The 17,919-nt window shown below is 41.8% G+C and overlaps 1 protein-coding gene across 1 annotated transcript in view; it reads right to left on the minus strand.

The window, feature by feature from the left end:
- LOC141003409 (adhesion G protein-coupled receptor L3-like) overlaps positions 1 to 17,919 on the minus strand; it is a 207,784-nt gene that overhangs the window by 52,944 nt on the left and 136,921 nt on the right. Inside the window, exons 7-10 of the mRNA XM_073474740.1 lie at positions 15,743 to 16,096; positions 12,512 to 12,615; positions 8,977 to 9,162; positions 6,855 to 6,893 (exon numbers count right to left, since the gene is read on the minus strand). Of these exons, the coding sequence (XP_073330841.1) occupies positions 6,855 to 6,893; positions 8,977 to 9,162; positions 12,512 to 12,615; positions 15,743 to 16,096 (683 nt within the window). The remainder of the gene's footprint in view (positions 1 to 6,854; positions 6,894 to 8,976; positions 9,163 to 12,511; positions 12,616 to 15,742; positions 16,097 to 17,919) is intronic.

The following is a 17,919-nucleotide window of genomic DNA, read 5'->3' on the forward strand; positions in this document are numbered from 1 at the left end:
TTTCCAATAAAATATCATCATAGATTTTGGATTGGTTCTAGCCAACCCCTCATTCCACATCAAACCTGTGGGTAAATGTTTATCTCTGAACTCATGAGCAGTATGAAGTGTGTCAAAGATGTGTTTTTTTTGGCAACAACATTGACAAAATAGCTGGAGCTGTCAAATGAAGCATCATCTGTCATTCAGGAGAAAAACATATCACTTCTCTCCTGCTTTGTCCATGTAGAAAGTGACAATAACAAACCCAAAACAAAATCCTGCCACAACCGACAATTTAAAGGGGCTCTGTGTAAATTATTTGTAGCATTTTACATGTATAATTCACTTTGTTTATGGGCCATGTGTGTGGCCAGTCAGAACAGTGAGCGGATTATAACATGATGGGAGAAATGAGACCATCCCCGTCTCTCTCGGCGGCCTTTACGAGCCTGAGTAAGTTTAGAAATAGAGTCAGCCAACATAAACTAACAACTAGCACAACAGTCCAGCACAACACAGAGTTCCACAGAGCACTTTCAATGGAATAAAACAGAAAAAAAAAAAAAAAAGATCTAAAAGCCATTTTATGGGACGTTAAGGGTAATGGATGGGTTTAGTTTAATCCAAGTGGAGACATACAAATCCAAAAAAGCCCTTTTATGTCAGTGCTGGACCAGGTAAATTCTGGAGTACACTATTAAAACATAAACACCACATGACAGCTCATGTTTGCAGTGTTTTAGTTTAGTTCCAAAGTGGCTTACTCGCTTTCTTGGTGAAAGATGGATAGAAAGATTGATACTACTCCCATTGGCTTGGCTTAAGAAAAGGCCTGGAAACATTGGGGAGCAGCTATACTACTGCTTCTATCTGACCTATATAGGCAAACGAGGCCATCAGCAAGAAGATTGGATATTTCTATATGACTGTTAAAGTTATTTTTAATGCCTGTCCCTGGGTCGGACTCCCCCGCAAAATAATAAGTCATAAAATTACAACTATTAACGGCCGAGTGCTCAGGGTGAAAAACGCTGCTTTGTAGTCTGGTGGTACAGTAGCAGAATAACTGGTTTATAATGCAACATTTTATATTGGTATTACTGCCGGGCTTTATCTTTGTGTTGCTTTATCATTATGAAGACATAACATTACTAGGGAATAAATTTAGCATTAGCTCAACAAAATTGCTAATACTGAGCAACCAAATCTGTTAGCTGTAGGGTTACATGCAACCAAACTGTATGAACCGTAACGTTACAAAACTAAAGTTAACTTTGTTTCATTACCGTCATATTACAGTTATTAAACTTAAACTCACGGCTGGATGATTTGGCACACCAGTCAAGTTTCTGCTCCTGGTCTATGCCGTCGAATAATGGCCAGAACACTATGATGTCACAGTGAAGTTGACCTTTGACCATTTGGAAATAATATGTCACAATTTCATCAATTTAGACATTTGAGTAGGAGGGACAGACAGACGGACAACCAGAAAACTTAATTTCTCAGGCCACGTTATATTGAAGATGGTGGAATCAATACCTCTTTTGTCCACAGGGGGCGACATAATCAACAAAACAAAATGGAAGCTCCTCGTGGCTTTAAATCTATGCAGAAAACTTTATCTTGGCCAGACACTGATTTCGTGAAGTAATGGTAAGGTCAGGGATATCAAGTGACTTAAGGTAATGGGTGGCTGGTTGGTAATGGTTAAATAAATAACTATAGCTGAAAATGTCATTTTTAAAGTTGAACACCGGAGACCAGACAACCATTGCAATGATGAAATGTCATTGCCAGAACACTGCCTGTTTCTATTTGTGTTTCCTCCGTGTAATCCGCCGCCATATGGGGAAATCGTGTTTCTCTCAGTTTTCATGCACGGAGCAGGATAATTGCATTTTGAAATCGTTGGGGCTCATTCGACAAAATTTCATGAGATCTGTGTGAGAAATGCATCATTTCCAGCCTCAGTGGGACAACGCAGATAGAGGGGAGGGGGATGTACCCAAGCAGCACACCACTGCCATCATCATAGTCTGTGCGGTTGAGTCGTAGAGACGTGATGGTGACTTGCTGCTATTTTACTGCTATTAGCACACTGCCACTCCATCTGTCAAATGCAGCAGCTCGCTCTGCTGCTGCAAACTCCCAACCATTTTCTAGCCACTTTATTTTCCTGCACTGAAAGAACGTAAGCCAGCAGTAAAAAGATATATATATATATATATATATATATATATTCTGCTTCCTGGTACATCAGGAAATGCTAGTCGTTAACTGGACTCACTGCTGGAATGTTCCACTTGGAACAAGGATGATGACTGGGCGTGAAAAGCTGCAGTGCACGGGCCATTTGTACCGATGCAGAAGGAAGGAAGAGAGAGGTGGACATTAGCGTGTGCTTGGCAGGAGTCCAAGCCAACCCGTGGTGTGTGTGCTTCTATCTGTGTGCTGATTGATGAAATGAACTCTGGGTCTGGGAAATTGATTCTGGCTGAGGCTGATCTCCCCCTCATCCCTTTGCTTGCTGGTTTTCTCTCTGCGTCCCCTCGTTTCTCCTCACTCCTCCCTTCCTGTTTCCCGGTTCGGTTTCTTCCCACTTGTTTTCCCTCACTGAAGTTGAAGGCTGATCTCAAAATGTGTGGGGGGGAAAACAACACAAACAAGTTGGGATATCTTGTTCTTGCTGTCCTCTTCTATCTGACTAGATGTCTCTTGGCACAGGTGAAGCTGTTGCATCATTTTCTGTTTTATTGTTCCTGCTAGCCAAATCATCTGTCTTCTTTGAGAATCTCTACAACCTTCTCGTTTAATATTTCATGAAACCTCTTCTCTGTCGTAAGCGGGGTGCATGTGAGTTCCTGAGGGATTACCTTTGTGCTCTTTGTCTTATGTCTTTGGTTTAATCTTACTATTGTACAACTCCCAAATAGTGGCCCTTTATTTAACTCAATGGCAGAGAGAGGCAGACTTTCATTAGAAATTAGAGACATGCCTTTATTGCAATGTTTCCGTTTCATAAGTACATCTTATTTGATTTTAGAAGAAAGCCTTTCCACAACAGTCATGTTAACATCAACGAAACTTGACATTTCCTGCGAAGACGTTTCACATTAAAAGCCTTTCACTGCCAAAGGGCATCTCTCTAGTTTCTACAAGGCTTTTTTCTATGAAAAATGACTTTGGAAAGGAGTTAATGACTGCTCACTCTGGTCTGCACCTCACTGTGTGTGTACTTTTAGGTTGAAACGTGCAGAATTTGTTGAGTTAATAACACTGCTCAATAAAACAGCATATTAGAGGCAAGTTTCCTTGGTGAGTATCTCATGTCTCTGTAGCCCTGCTCAATATTATCAACCAGTCTACCTTTATTTGTTTTTACTGGCCATTTAAGTTTTTTTGGAGATGACCATTATTTGAATATTGGCTTTTATTTAGGAATTTACAATATTTATATATGTACTGTATGCAGATTAACAGATAATTTAAATGTAATCTAAGATTATGTGAAATGAATGAACACAAACTTAAATGCCTGAACGTCTGAGAGATCTTCCCGCTCTCTCCACTCCAGCGCAAACGGCTCACTCGGATTATTCAAGCAGAACTCTGCTCCACAGGCGAGATGAGGAGGTCTCTGTTTATGAGGATGTGGTTATCTTCATCTTTCGACAAATTGACTACCAGGGAAATTTTATCATCTCGTTACATTCCCGAACGAGGAGCCTCCCTCCGTTTCGCCTGCTCTAAGGTCATCCCGCGCTGTGACACTCCCCCTAGTCTTCTTTGCATGCAACGGTGTCATTTTAATGAGGGGTCGGGGCTCAATATCCTCCCTGTATCCTGCAAATTCACTCTCACTTGGCTCCCACTAAAGCACGAGATATGATCTGATCTTTTATGTGTTGAAAGAGTGGTATTCATGGGATGATTTGCTGTAAATCCTAAATCTTTTACTCCCCCAAAAACAAAATAAAAGCCAGAGGAAGAAGCCATTTGAAGCTAGCGTGTTTGACTTTAGCTTTGGTAAAACATAGATGGACATAATCACAGTAATTGGACAACCATAATGTCACTGCCTATGAAAACGCTGCCATTAATACAACCAAAAGGCGCAGGAGGCAGGCCACTATTTTTATCATGTTTGTTCGAAAATCAAAGGGCACAACAGAGAAATATTCCTGCAGGGGAAATGTTGAACACTGGGAGTTGATCATTATACGCTTTGTAGCTTTATCAGGGCCAAATCCTGCTCGCTGGGAATAAACCGGCTATGACATGTGGGAAAGAACGCTGTTTGTGAACAACCGAGAAAGATTCCGAAGTAGTTAGAATTAATGATCGTTTCATTCGCACAGGATCAACAGAGGCAGGGAGCTTGTGAATATGTAACTGAAAACAGCAAAATGAGGCTGTTTGCATTTAAATTCCCTAACGAGATGAAGACCTCAGCACAAGGTGAACTCGAGTGTCATCTACGTGCTGGTTCGCCACTTAAACAAGCTAATAGCCCTCAATCTCATTAGACATAAATCTCAAGTGTTGTATTCTATTTTGCAGTACTTCACCACAACCACACCTGCGCTGACACAATCTGCCTTTTCCCAAAGTACTGTCGAAGTCTTTTTTTTTTTCAGCACTGTGCGTGGTCTCTGAGCAGAGGGACGACAGAGGCAGGTGCACCTCTCATTTGCTTTGTATTCCTCTGATAATCCCACTTATGTCAACCACCGGGGCCCTGTTGGAGAAAACACTGCCAAATTTCCCTAATCAATGAAAGTCCCTCAAAGGCAGGCAGCGCATGCAGTCAATGCCTGTGTTTACCTAAGGCCACAGATGTTGCTCCATTATTCCGGTTCGTCAAGTGAAAGCTCTTCACTGTTGTTTGAATTTGTCGACCCGGCGAGGGAATGGAACAGAGGAGGAGGTGCACAGCTGAGCAGTGTGTACAGTCATGAATGGTAGTGTACAAAACACAGATGCATGTCTACCAGTTCTAGACATGGAAATACTGCCGTGAAATATGACTATGACTGTGAGGTTGGCATTTTTGGTTTTCAGTGGATGTCTCCCCCTCAGGGGGAATTGCAATAACATCTGGCCTCAACATCGGTTCAAAATTTTGATTTATCCAATATCAAATACCTGCAGAACTGATGACATTCCCATCAGCCTCATCAGCTGTGCACATGCTCAAGTTTTTTTTGTTCGCCTTGAAAAAATTGAAGTCATACTCCTTAAATGTGTGCACACATACTTGGTCAATAAAGCCGATCCTGGTTCTGAAATTAGTGTTGCTATTATGAGCATGTTCATTTTTAGCTAGCCCTGATTCATTTGGGAAGAAACTGTGGTTTGTGATTCGCACCTTCTCCGTAGTTTTTCTATATTTTTATTGCCAAAAGATCCCTTGAAATGACTGAAACCTACAACCTGTATGTACATCTCTTAAGACTTTAGAAATTTCCCAACCACATATGTTCCTAAATTACAGATTAAACCTTTAAAAAAGGTCACAATTATATATAAATATATATATATTCAATTTTAAAATAAAAGCCGTTTTATTCCACTAACTAAAATAGGAGTAAATACTGCAACTGGTGTGGAGGATTTTCAGTTGCAGATTGATAATTGTTATGAACCTACAATGTCAGCCACTGCCATAGTGCAGCTCAATAACAAGGTTGTTATTCCTTTGGTCTACAGTGGAGCTGTAAGGCACAGAAGAATGAGCTATTTCAGGCTTCGGCTATACAGATAGTTGGTTCATTGTTGGTCTTTCTATTGCATTCATTGACAATAAGAAAAATATAGAATACCACCAGCTTTATCCTTTAAGCATCTGACACTCACAAACCCATCTGCACACGTGCGGCACGCTCAACCGTATACAGACATACATTTCAATTGGATGCCATTTGCCTTCTGACATGCCTGAGGGGAATCGAGGCAAATGCATGTTGCCTAACAGCAGCGAGCGCTGCAGAGCATACATATAAAACAACATCTGGCTCTAATGTGCCGCTTTATTGGAGCCATCTGTATGGAAGACAGGGATGTCAACTTCTTGCACAGTTCTCTCGTCAAGGTGGAAATGATTCTGACGACAGCCAAAATGTCACCCCGGGGATGACAAAATCACTCAGTAGCCCGAGAAATAGCTGAGTGAGGCGTTAGAGACCCCCCTAAATTAGCACACGTATGTATTATGCATCAGGGGGAATCATAACATGCCATGACTTTGGCTGACTTAGTAGTTAGAAGTTGACTTGTGAGCATAATGAGGTCACTTCTTTTGGCTCTTAAGCATTTGCTGAGAAATGTAGGAGTGCGTTACATGCCTGAGAGCTCAATTTTTTGACTGATGTTATCCACTTATGTGGGTTATTTCACTGGAAACCAGTGCTGTTGTGATAGTTTTGGGGCATTTTTAACAAAATTCAGAAACCGGAGCACTCCACAATGGATACATGGCATTTGAAAATGTAGAAATTCTCAGCCTCATGCTCAGGCCAAACGTAACAGTGAAGGAAGGGGAATCACAACATAACCATGCAGGGGAAATTGATGACATATGACACACACATTTAGGTGTAAGGACATGATGTTTTTTACTTGGGCGCAAATGTAAATAATGAAATTTGACCCTCTGATTTAACATAAGCATTACTAGAAACACTGGTAAACACTTACCCCGACTCCACGGCTTTGTATTTCAATACTTTGCTATTCTTTTTTTCACACTTCAAAAGGTCAAACTTAGGACAAATTACTTCACAAATTATGTGGTGAAGGTGAAAATGACGGCACAGTTGCCACAATGAGGGAGTGGAGGGAAGGGTATAAGGAAAATCTGGTCCAAATACCTGAACATAAAAGCGGCAAGAGCGCTCTCTTTTCTGAAGCTGCAAACCGAAAGAAAATGCAAAGGTTAGCAAAAGGTCAACAACTCAAACAACTCCAAAAACATGTCTGCTTAAAGTACAGATCTGGAAAACCCACATTACAACGCACTTTTTTAGAAAAACAGCACAGATTGTTGAGTAATTAGCACCAAAATGTGACATACAAGACATGTGGGAGTACACCTAAAATACTCTTATTCAAGGTTATCATTTTATTTCATTAGAATTGTTCACTCAGGAGAGCCATTGAAGGAGAGTTAGAGCCAACAACATTTTTATCACACCTGAAAAATGACAGGTAGCCCGGGCTCAAAGGAAGGCTGTTAGCTCTGCACGGAGAGTGAATCATTTTAATTGAGTTCTGATACAAGCAGCGTGGCCAACAGAGCTCCTGTGTGGCTAAACAGCTAGGTTCTGGTACCACGCTCAATCCCATGCAGATTAGCTCCAAAGAGTAGCGTCTCTCCCCATAAAGGTGCCTCTTGCTCTACATCACAGCCCACTCTTCTGGAAACAGTCCCGTCGGTACCGTAAGCCAACAGCCCTTTTGATCATGAAAACGACACTGATCTCACCGTTTGCCAACTCAATCCTTTCATTGTCTGCTGGCAGAGAGCATTGTGCTTCGCTATCAGAAAAAAAAAATCTTTAATTCGCTTAGCTCTTTGCAGATTGTGTCAAAAAGATTGAACTCGGGAGGTAAACATCAGCCACTGTCGGAGCGGCGAGGAAGTGCTCTGTGGGCTTGGGGGTGTCCTCGGGGAGGGCTCTCATTAGCAAAACAAGAGAAAGCTGTAGGGCCATTTTTCTCCTTAGACGCACCATACAGCAAGAATGGAGCGTGTATAGGAGGACAAAGAATTATAAATCATAGGTAAGCTGCTGACCTCTTGAATAAATTATCTAGGTTTTAAAAGCTTTTTTTTCCATTTCCCTCAGCCGCACTGCTTTTATTCTCCGTCTTTACAAGAGAAACTTAAGACTACAACGGCAATCTCAACCGCAGCAGCCGCCTCTACCTCGAATGCCTCACTTTACGAGAAACCTTTTTTTTTTTTTTTTTTTTCAAGAGGTATTATAAACTCTAGTTGCTCCTCAATGTGAATTTACTCGCCACGTTCCCTTCTGAGGCCCTTTTGGCCATCTTTACTGCCTCTCCTCTCCATTGGAGAAAACTGGCACTAAAATCTCAATGGGGACATCTGTGTCTGTTGCGGCAATGAAATAAAAACCCGTCCCGAAAAAAAAAAAAAGCTATCTGAGAACAGGTGTTCATGTTCCTCTACAAGTGAAGCCGCTCCAGCAAATTAACGGCTGACATTTTGAATTTCACTGATGTTTGCTTTTCTGTTGGCTGCTCAGCAGACAGAAAGTATTATTTTAGCTCGCTTTGCCTGAGTGCCCCTCACTGTGCTCTGCTGTGAATCGGGGAATAAATGCATTAGCTTCAGGTTCAGCGAAAATGAAAAACTCTGCACTCCCGCAGCTTAGATCCAACCCTACTAAAATCTTTACCCTGTCCCATTACTAAAAATCAAGTGGTGCAAGTGCAGTGCTTTTGACAAGCATGACATATGGATAGCATCTTTTAAACGAAATCAAAGTAAAATTGATGGCATAATACATGATACCAGAGTAAGAGATGTGTCTGAGCTATCCTCTGAAATCGAAGGTGTGTTTTAGTATGCGTCGGACCACAGGGAAATGGTGGATATCATTTTATCTGACAGCACTGAGCCAAATACTACATCATTAAAAGAATACCTACTGTTCAGGTCTGACTGGATTGAAGTCTTGAGGTAGGTAGGTCTCCATTTTGGAAATTCAGAAAGGTTTAGAAGTCAGAATAAAAATGTTGACTTACAAATTGGCACTACTGAAGGATATAGTTCACCTTAAATTCGCTACACTTTCTATTTCTAAAGGCTGATCTGAACAGTGTGGACAAGCAGGGGCGTAGGTCATCAGTCCTGCGGGTCATGTTCATCCAGCCTGTTAGCTACTCAGGATTTTCTTTTGAAGCAAAGGAGAAGTGAGTGAAGGACAGTTTTGATATTTCTTATCAAACGGCTTCTTTCGCTACCTTGTTGAGGCTCCGTGCTGCGCTATCTTTGCCGCCCGGCGTGAGGTTCCTCAGCTGCACGTCGAGGAGATCCACCAGTTGAACCATGGCCTTCACTGTGTAGGTGATGTCCCCTGCCTGAAGGTTACGCTTAGTTTGCTCCGCCAATTCCCTGGCAATGACTGCAGCTGTCTCTCCAGCTTTTAGCTGTAAAAGAATGACAAAAACAAAAAAAACAGGAGTGAACAAACATAGATATATCTGAACTAGAGGTTTATTTCTCTACAGCTGGAGGAAAAACAGCAACCTGGAAACATGGGGAAAACATGACAAATTGCCACATACAAATGTGTAGACCCTTAAAATGAATGCCTTTTAGCCTATATACATTTTCACAAACTGCTGCTACATTGCACACAATTAATGTGGCGAGATGGTACTCAGCTGAGTGTCCACCAGGGCAAATATTTTATCTGGAAGCAATTATGAAATCAACTATTGAGGGAATTTCCCCAGGTAGCATTACAACTTTATGAAACTAATGGGGAGCACTGCAGCATGAGGGAAGCAGTGTGTGTATATGTTGCACACAGAGGAAAGATCCTGTTGGATATTTGTTACGTTTGAAAGCTTATGTGATTTTTGCCTCTTGGGAATTGTTAAAAAAAAAGAAAGTATATGCCTTTATTGTTTTAAAGACCTAAAACAAGGTTTGCTTATTATCTTACCACATTAATTTCTGGGGTTAAAGAGTTAAGACAAAAAAGAAAATTCATCCAAGGTGTAGTATTTTTCCCAGTGCAGTGGAGCTGAAAACCATAAGGGTTTAGGCTAACTTTAGCATTCCCTATCCTGTCCTTTTTTTGGACTGGGAGATGTTTACACTCCAGCAACCCCATCCAAACACATCCATTAGTCCCAATTCTAAAAGCCTTTCTCTTGTTAAATTGAATGTGAAAACATATTGTTTATCTGAAGAAGTATGTGAGCTCAGAGGTCTTCAAATAGAATCATAAACTGCTGAGGGTATTGACTTTTGCCTGTTTTCTTGGAACCTCTTAGCTTAATTTTCAGTATGTTAGCGTCATGTGTAGCCATCACGTTAGGGTTACATTGTTCTTTCTTTCTTTCTTTTACATTGTTCTCATTCTAAGCATTTGAAAGTCAGATGTAGACTGCATTTTCAACCACTTCATGGAGCTAAAGGTAGCTTCATTAGCTAGCTAGCTTTAGTTGATACAATCTGCCAGCTATGTTTAACATTTCAGCAGCATGTCACCAGAGTAAGCACAAACTGCTGCTAACTATCCTTGTCATTAGCTAGTTAGTTCATTTAGCCGTGCGACTAGCGGTATGTGAGTTTGGAGCACTGGGGGAGTGTTGGCGCTCACACTACTAGCACAGGAGCTTTGCACTGGGACAGGTTGGGCTAGCTGGTTAGCATGCTAACTTCAGGAGATATCTCTTAATAACAGACGTCATAACGTCAAAACAGTTTGTCCTTCACATTCTGTTAATCGTTTTTTTGTTAATTTTTGAATGTTTTCAACTAAAATTCTTACATATTGCACCTTTAAACTGCAAATGTAAATGTGCCTCTTATTTTTCTGTCACAGGGGAAAGAGTAATATCTTACTTGTGAGCTATGGAGGAATCTGTTTATTGGCTAATGAGACTTCCCATTAACCAAATTACACTGTACATTTCAACCTCTATCTAGCTCGCTAATTATATAAAGAGGTGCCCCTAGATGTCAACCTTTTCACACTTTTAATTTGTTAGTCTCTACTTGCCAAATGTTGAAATAAATGCTCCTTATGCAACAACTCAGAAACAAATTAACCCTTTTCAGTCAGATACCATATATATTTTTTTAATAATCCAAAATTCTTGGATTATTAAACATATCAATATGCACAATAATGACAAAAAATATCCAATAGTTGGTCTTGTCTATGATCAAGGAACAGCAGCTGGTCTAACTTGACTAAATGCAGAACACCCTTTTGGTCTGATGCAGTTCAGAGGTCAGTTACCGCCAAGGTTTTAACTAATAGACCAGGCACAGCAAGATGAGCCTCAAAACCGCAGTGACACCAACTAAAACAGGCCAATCCTGATTTACTCTGGCATCACCTGCCATCATCGTCTGTGAGTTTATTAGTCAAGCCAATTACGCTGCTTAAATTGGTCTTCACAGGGGTGTATGCAGGGGAATGTGTCTTTGGGAGATGTTTTTCTCTTTTCCCTCCCTGCTCTTGTCTCTTAATGAGGGTAGCTGAGGATGCAACGTAAATAGCTATGTTTTTTTTCTCCCTCTCTTTCTGCTTATCTTGTGTCATTTCTTTCTTTTTTTATCCTCTATATCTTCCTTTCTCATTTCGTCCATCGAACCATCTGGTAATGAGCAGTGCCACATACAGGAGGATGGCTCTGGATCTAAAATAATGAAGTGCCAGATGGATATTCCAGATCTCTGACACGTTGATCTTCATTAGTCTTCCTCGCTGCCGAAGTGTGATTCGCTTTCGAAAAAAAAAAAACAACTCATAACACTTTTTGTTTAAAAATACACACTCTACTTTTTTGTCAAGTACATCTTAACAGGTAATATTCTGTCAGAGTCGCACTGTTACTGCTGGATCCATGCAACAACATGGCCATAGCAAAATAAACCCAATAGCAGGCTCGGAAAAAAAACTTTGCTTTAGTTAATTTCTCAGCAGCCTGTAGTGGAGCTTTACTGCGCCCCTCAAATGGCGCAGCACCGCACGGAAATGCACCTGATAATTTCTCTCCCTTCTATTCAGCCATTCTCCATCCATATCTGCAAGCTGCCGTTTGTTTAATGGGCCGAGCATTGTGCCGTTGAGTAGATCATAAGTGTTATAACATGCACGCCTTAGGCTCCTATGAGTTTAAGGGAGAACATTTTCAACATTGCCAGCAATTCATAACCTGGAACCTCCAATCCTCACTCGCAGTTACCTTCTCCTCTTTTGATTTGATTCTATTACAGATTTAAACATAGAAAGGTTTATATGGGGCTTTGCATAATAACTTCCCCCGTGGAGGAGGAGATACAAATCGTTTGTGCCTGAGAAGGATGGAACGCAACTGACTGCTGTATCATATCGTGGAGCGAAGGCGGTCTATATTAGCAGTCCATTGGACTATGTTATGTATTGGTTTTCACTCTGCCCACGTTCCAGCAGCCGCCCACCAGAAATAAAGCATAACCCTTCTATTGAATAAAACTTGGGGTTATCCATGACTTAAATTGACAAGTTAAGGAGAGACAAATAACAAAAGAGAAAACACACAATAGCTAAAGTGCTCTGAGCACAAGCGAGCTGTGGCAAATGTTAAGAAAAAAAAAAATGTAAACATCAAAATAACATTGAAACTCAGCGCCAAATCCTCCTATGGTTGTATTCTCAAGAGGAATGATGATTCCTGATCGGAAAAAAGAACAAAAAGCACTTTACAAACACCCCAACTGTGATGTGAGTTTAAGTAGCACAACTTCTGCTCATTATATCGTGCGGCTTGGTACCTTCTGGCTGATGAGGTTGACCCAGGGGGAGGTGCAGTTGCTAAAGTCGGGTCCTTGGGGGTCCCAGTATCCCTCTGGACCCACGCACATGTATGAGGCCACACCTAGAGAGAGGAGAAAGACAGCAGCTTAGTGAGAACAATGCATCCGATCGAGAGGCGCAAGCATGTCAGTACAGACAGAAAGCTACACTGACAGGTTTTGTAATATCTCTCAGTATGTGTGAGTGTAGGTGAGTCTTTCTTAAAGATTAGCACAATCAAGCTTAGCCACATTTCCTCATTCCTCTTACCCCTGTTTTCCATTATAGAGTGATGAAGCACACAACGCTATCAGTCTGGTCAACTAATGCCCAAATCTCCTGTGTTTCTGACTTTTCTTATTTGCAAAACTCGCCCAAATACAACCGCAACATCCTAAGACACACACTTCTTACATGATTAAACTGATGGATGTAGCGAAATGTAATTGGATGGTTTTATCTTATAGCGAACGAAATGAAGTTGCTTCACTTGAGGCCAGCCGAGCTCACCCAGACAGCGTCTGTATTTAAATCATTAAAAGTCAGACAGCGTCTGCATGCGTGTGACAGTTCAACTCCTGCATGAGAAAGAAAATACACCAAAATAGGTGCCAATTAAGTCTGCCATAGCTGAATTCATCACGAAAGGTCAATTAAGCTTGCTCGAGAAGGCTGTCTCTGTGCTGACAGAGATGTGGTTCATGGAGTGACTGTCTTATAATTTTCTATCTCGGTTTAAGTGCAAATACATCTCTAGATATTGAGTCAAATATCTAGGGGTGGCCATCCTTTTTAAAGGCCCCATATTATGCTCAGCTTCATACTTTTATGGTTAAGAGAAAATGCTCATGTTCAAAAATCTGATTTTTCTCATCCTGTCCATTGCTGCAGCACCTCTATTCACCCTCTCAATGCTCAGTTTTAGTGCCTGTCTCTTTAATGCTCCCCTCCTGAAAAAAAGGCCAGTCTGCTCTGATTGGTCAGCTCTTGCGGGCCTGAGCAATAACCGCCCACCATGTTAATGCATCGGCTCTGTCTGTGTTTTTGCAACCACCGCCATGCTGAGGGTGATGACTGTATAGTTGTGACATCACAACTATACAGTTGGCTGTCTGACCTTGCTATATCTACCTTCAACCTTCTCAATCGTAATTAATAAATGAAATACTTTTAATCAAGAGACATGCAGCATAAACCCACACTTTTTGTGGACACCTGATGTTTGCAATGATATGTCCAAAAACAAGAGTGTCTTTCACTTGTTCTTCCAGGTACCTCAAATAACTTGCAACTATATTTTCACGGTTGACATCAGCAAGGCTACATGCTGACATTAAATCGCCCTTGCTTGTGCTTAGCGGGAGGGTGCGTTAGAGGGCGAGACGAGCAGCATTAACAGATATAAATTTTGATTGACATATAATTTCCTTCCCCAGTCCACCTTGGACAGCCTTATGTTTGATGGGTTTATAAGATAAGGGACTCGGCATTTCCTCCTATACTGAGAGGCAGGAGAAGGAGCATGAAAGAGAGAAGTGAGAGAGGGAGTCGGAGGGGGGAGACGCAATGACAGCAAGCCAAGTGAGGTAGATGGAAGGGGGGAGCTCGAGGAACTTTCAAAGAGTGGCAGAGGAAGCTCACACAGTCGTGTTCTGCTTGGCAGTGTCGTCTGAAGAGCAACGGCTTTGAAGAGCACGCTGAGGGGAGATGGGGTATGTGTTCCTCTTATCTTGCCATATGATGGCTGTTAGTGAGGTCTCGACGGGTGCTGGTGGTGCCCATTAATGAACCCTGTATGTACTGTATGTGTGTGTGTGTGTGTGTGTGTGAGTCTGTGTGCTGACTGATGAAATGATTTTTTGGGCTTCGAGCCAGATTTGATGGGGAAGTTTTCATCTGATTTGCATGATCTCTTCTTCTTGGTTGGTAATAATGTATTATCACCGCTTATTTTATTTATGCAGCAATACTATCTGACAAAAGAGAGCCTCAATATCAAGGTTTCCAGGTTAGCTTTTGGTACAGTTTAAGCCCCAGCACGACCCTGGTTGCAAACACACCGGCAGAGCTGATGTGAAAATGCAGTGGGCGGTGCCTGCTCAGGCATGTGAAAGCTGGCCAATGAGAGACAAGGCTTTAATTGGAGGCCTTATAGGGACAGGCATGAAATTGGGGGGTGAATAGAGTTGTTGCAGCAAGAAAAATCATGTGTTTACTGAACATTTAAGCGGGTAAACATATTGTAGAAGACACACACAATGTAAATATCAACCTGGAAATGTTGCATATTATGTGACCTTTAAAAAGTCTATACTGAGTGGCCGCTGTGAGATCAGCACTTTACATTCAGGGGAAAAGCTTCTTTATCTAAAGCAGCCAACATTTTATCTTAATGCACACTTGACTTCATTCCCTTAGTGTTGATACAAAGTCAGAACTGGAACAACATATATGAAAGCAAATGGCCTGATGCCTGGTACACAAAGCTCAGCAAGCCCTTTCAAAACGCTGCACACAAATGTGTTTAGCCAGTAATTAATTACACCAACTGTGCCCTGAGAGACAGGAAATATATATGGGCGTGTGTGGTGTATTAGTTACTAGTTGACATACAGATGCAATGCTAAGCTATCTTTTGGCTTGCATCAGTGAGTCAGGAATGAAAGAGTGAGGGGGGAGGGGGGCAGGAAGCTAGAGAACGAGTGCTGCAGGGGGAGTGTAAACATAAACAAAACACACACCGGCGACCAACATCAAGGCGAAGAGCCTCACAGTAGACTGTGTCTCCTAACGAGAGTATTGACATCCTCACAGAGTGAAAGGATAAAAAAAAACAAAAAAAACATGTACACTTCACTGGCAGACTTTTTCATTTGTGAACAGAGGAATGTTTGATGTTTATGGAAGATTAATCAGGTTAACTGCATGCCATTATTTGAACTGACGTGTAATGACACACATTGTTATGCTCTATTGATGCTCCACACACTGTAAAGTGGGAGACCTTCCAACAAAGGAAACAGCAGGAAAAGTATGTGATTGAGGCCTGCTGCCACCACAAACTCCAAATAAGTTTGGCTAAAATGCAGTAGTAGAAGAAGTTAAAGACATTAGTTGTATCTTTTTTTATGATAAAATGAATTGTAACTTTAAGTGTGAAGTAAAGTACTCCCATTAAATATTTGTCATGATAAAAAAATCTACCGTACCTATGGTTCCAGGTGGACATGGCATCTTGGTCACCATGCCCTGCTTGGTCTTGGGCCAGGAGATGTCCATCATCACCAGGGGATTGCAGTACTCTACCCTGATGTTGGGAAGCTTGGAGGAAGGCGGCGCCCTGTTGTCATCCTCTGGTACCAATCCCTCCACCAGCGTCTGGGCAGGGGCCGCCACTGTGGACGTGGTCCGGGGCCACTGGGCCATCGCGGTTGTCGTAGCAGGCATCTTGGTAGTAGTAGTCCTGGCTGTTGTGGTTGTCATAGTAAGAGTGGTCGGTCGAGTGGTGGTCCTTGTCGTCATTGTCGTCGTGTCCATGTACACCATGACAGAGGAGGATGTTTCTGTCAAAGCAGAGAGAAGAAACAAAGTGAACTGACGTACTCACAGAAAAAAGTAGAGTTTTGAAAAAGAAGATTGAGTTTAAATGTCTTCCTTTTTGCAGTCACACTTCATTAATGTCTGCGAGTGAACTTATTTTGGCGCTGGGGAAAAAAAAAAGACAGCGTTTGCAGAGGGGCTTCTGTTCTTGCCTCCTTTCCACGTGTCACTTTAAGAGAAGATGGTTCAAAGAGGATCAATTGGAACTGGCAGGTGTGACTTGCATGGGCATGCATGGTGTCTACGATGGGACTGGCTAAGCTAACACAAACACACACTATCCATACGCGCACTTACAGCTGTGCAGTCTAAATAGAGCTGTTGAAGAGGGCATATCTCTGAGAGTCAGACACTGGATGTTGTAGTTACATACTATTTCTGGGTCAGCCAGGATAAACTGAAATACCTATTTCCTCCCTGTGGATACACTCCAGGGGGTGCTTGCTAATGACGCTGTTTAGCTGAGCTGTTGGGGACAAGGGCTATCATAACACAAACACACAAGGAGACATATACTGGCACAGCGATCCTTTTTTCTCAGTTTCTTCGACTCCCTGTCATCAATCATCCCATCGACTCATCTCATTCTGTCCCCTTTATATTCCTTCCCCTGTGTCCCTGATTGGAAAATAGGAGCCCCAAACTAATTTAGCGACAGGCTTTTTATGAATGTGTGGACTTGGTTAACCCACACAGGGTCAGAGGACACACAGAAAGGTCATACCTCGTAATATATCTTCAGAAAGTGGGAAGAAGCCAGGCTTTTTTCTATGAAGCAGTTCTCTATGGAAGATCTTTATTTAGAAAGATTGCTCTGTGTTACTCATTACACATTTGCATTGCGTTGTTATTTTTGTACGATATTCTTCAATATGCTACGCTGACATTTCTATATGTCGTGATCTTATTACTCTGTGTGGTTTGGAAGAAGGCAGCTTACTCTAGGCCCTTTAAATAAGTTCCCATGAGAGAGCACTTTCTCACACGCTCACACACAAACACTCATACCCAATCTGGGCCTTTGCAAAAATGCAATTTGGGATAGGCGTTGTTTCCGCCCTAATGCAGAGATACAATCAAAATGACAGAAGTGACAAATGGTCCCAATCTTTGTATGAAGGGGGCGCAAAGCAAAATTTAATGAGGGTCGATTTTAGGTTGGCAGGTGTAATGGACGTCACACATCCAGAGAGCTTAGATAACAGATGCGACTGCAGAAATCCAGTTCAGCGAGTTTCAAATTGCAATCGGACGATTTCTCTGTATGGGGAATTTGAAAAGCGGTGAAATAAGATGGCATAAATTAGCGCCACGGTTTGGGAATCGCAGAGACGCCTGGAGGCTGTAATGACACAAACCAGACCTCTATCAGCAGTCAATGCATTCGACGCTTAACAGCCTCAACGACAGCCAAGGTTGATTAAATAGGTTGCAGCCGCAGCAAGAGTTCCAGGCTGATTGAGTATTTGTTTTCTCCAGAAAACAAAAAGGGTTGTTGTGTTCCTAAGATCCACAGGTATCTTGGACACTCCTGCGGAGGCAGTCCATCAGCAAAGTGGTACTATAACAAGAATCTAATTGAATTGCAATGTGAACTAAACGCATGCAGAGCCTTTAAATATATAACTTAAAAATAACTCTCACAGACAGAAAAAAAAACAAATCAGCAAAGTAAAGAGCAGTAAATGTTAAGTGGAAAATACAAGACCTTGGAAAAGACGCTATCACACTGGTGTGTCTGGATGCAAACATTTGAATAAGCGAGCATAAATGCACAGTCACGTGC

Source organism: Pagrus major, chromosome 10, assembly GCF_040436345.1.
Source record: "Pagrus major chromosome 10, Pma_NU_1.0".
Taxonomy (NCBI): Eukaryota; Metazoa; Chordata; class Actinopteri; order Spariformes; family Sparidae; genus Pagrus; species Pagrus major.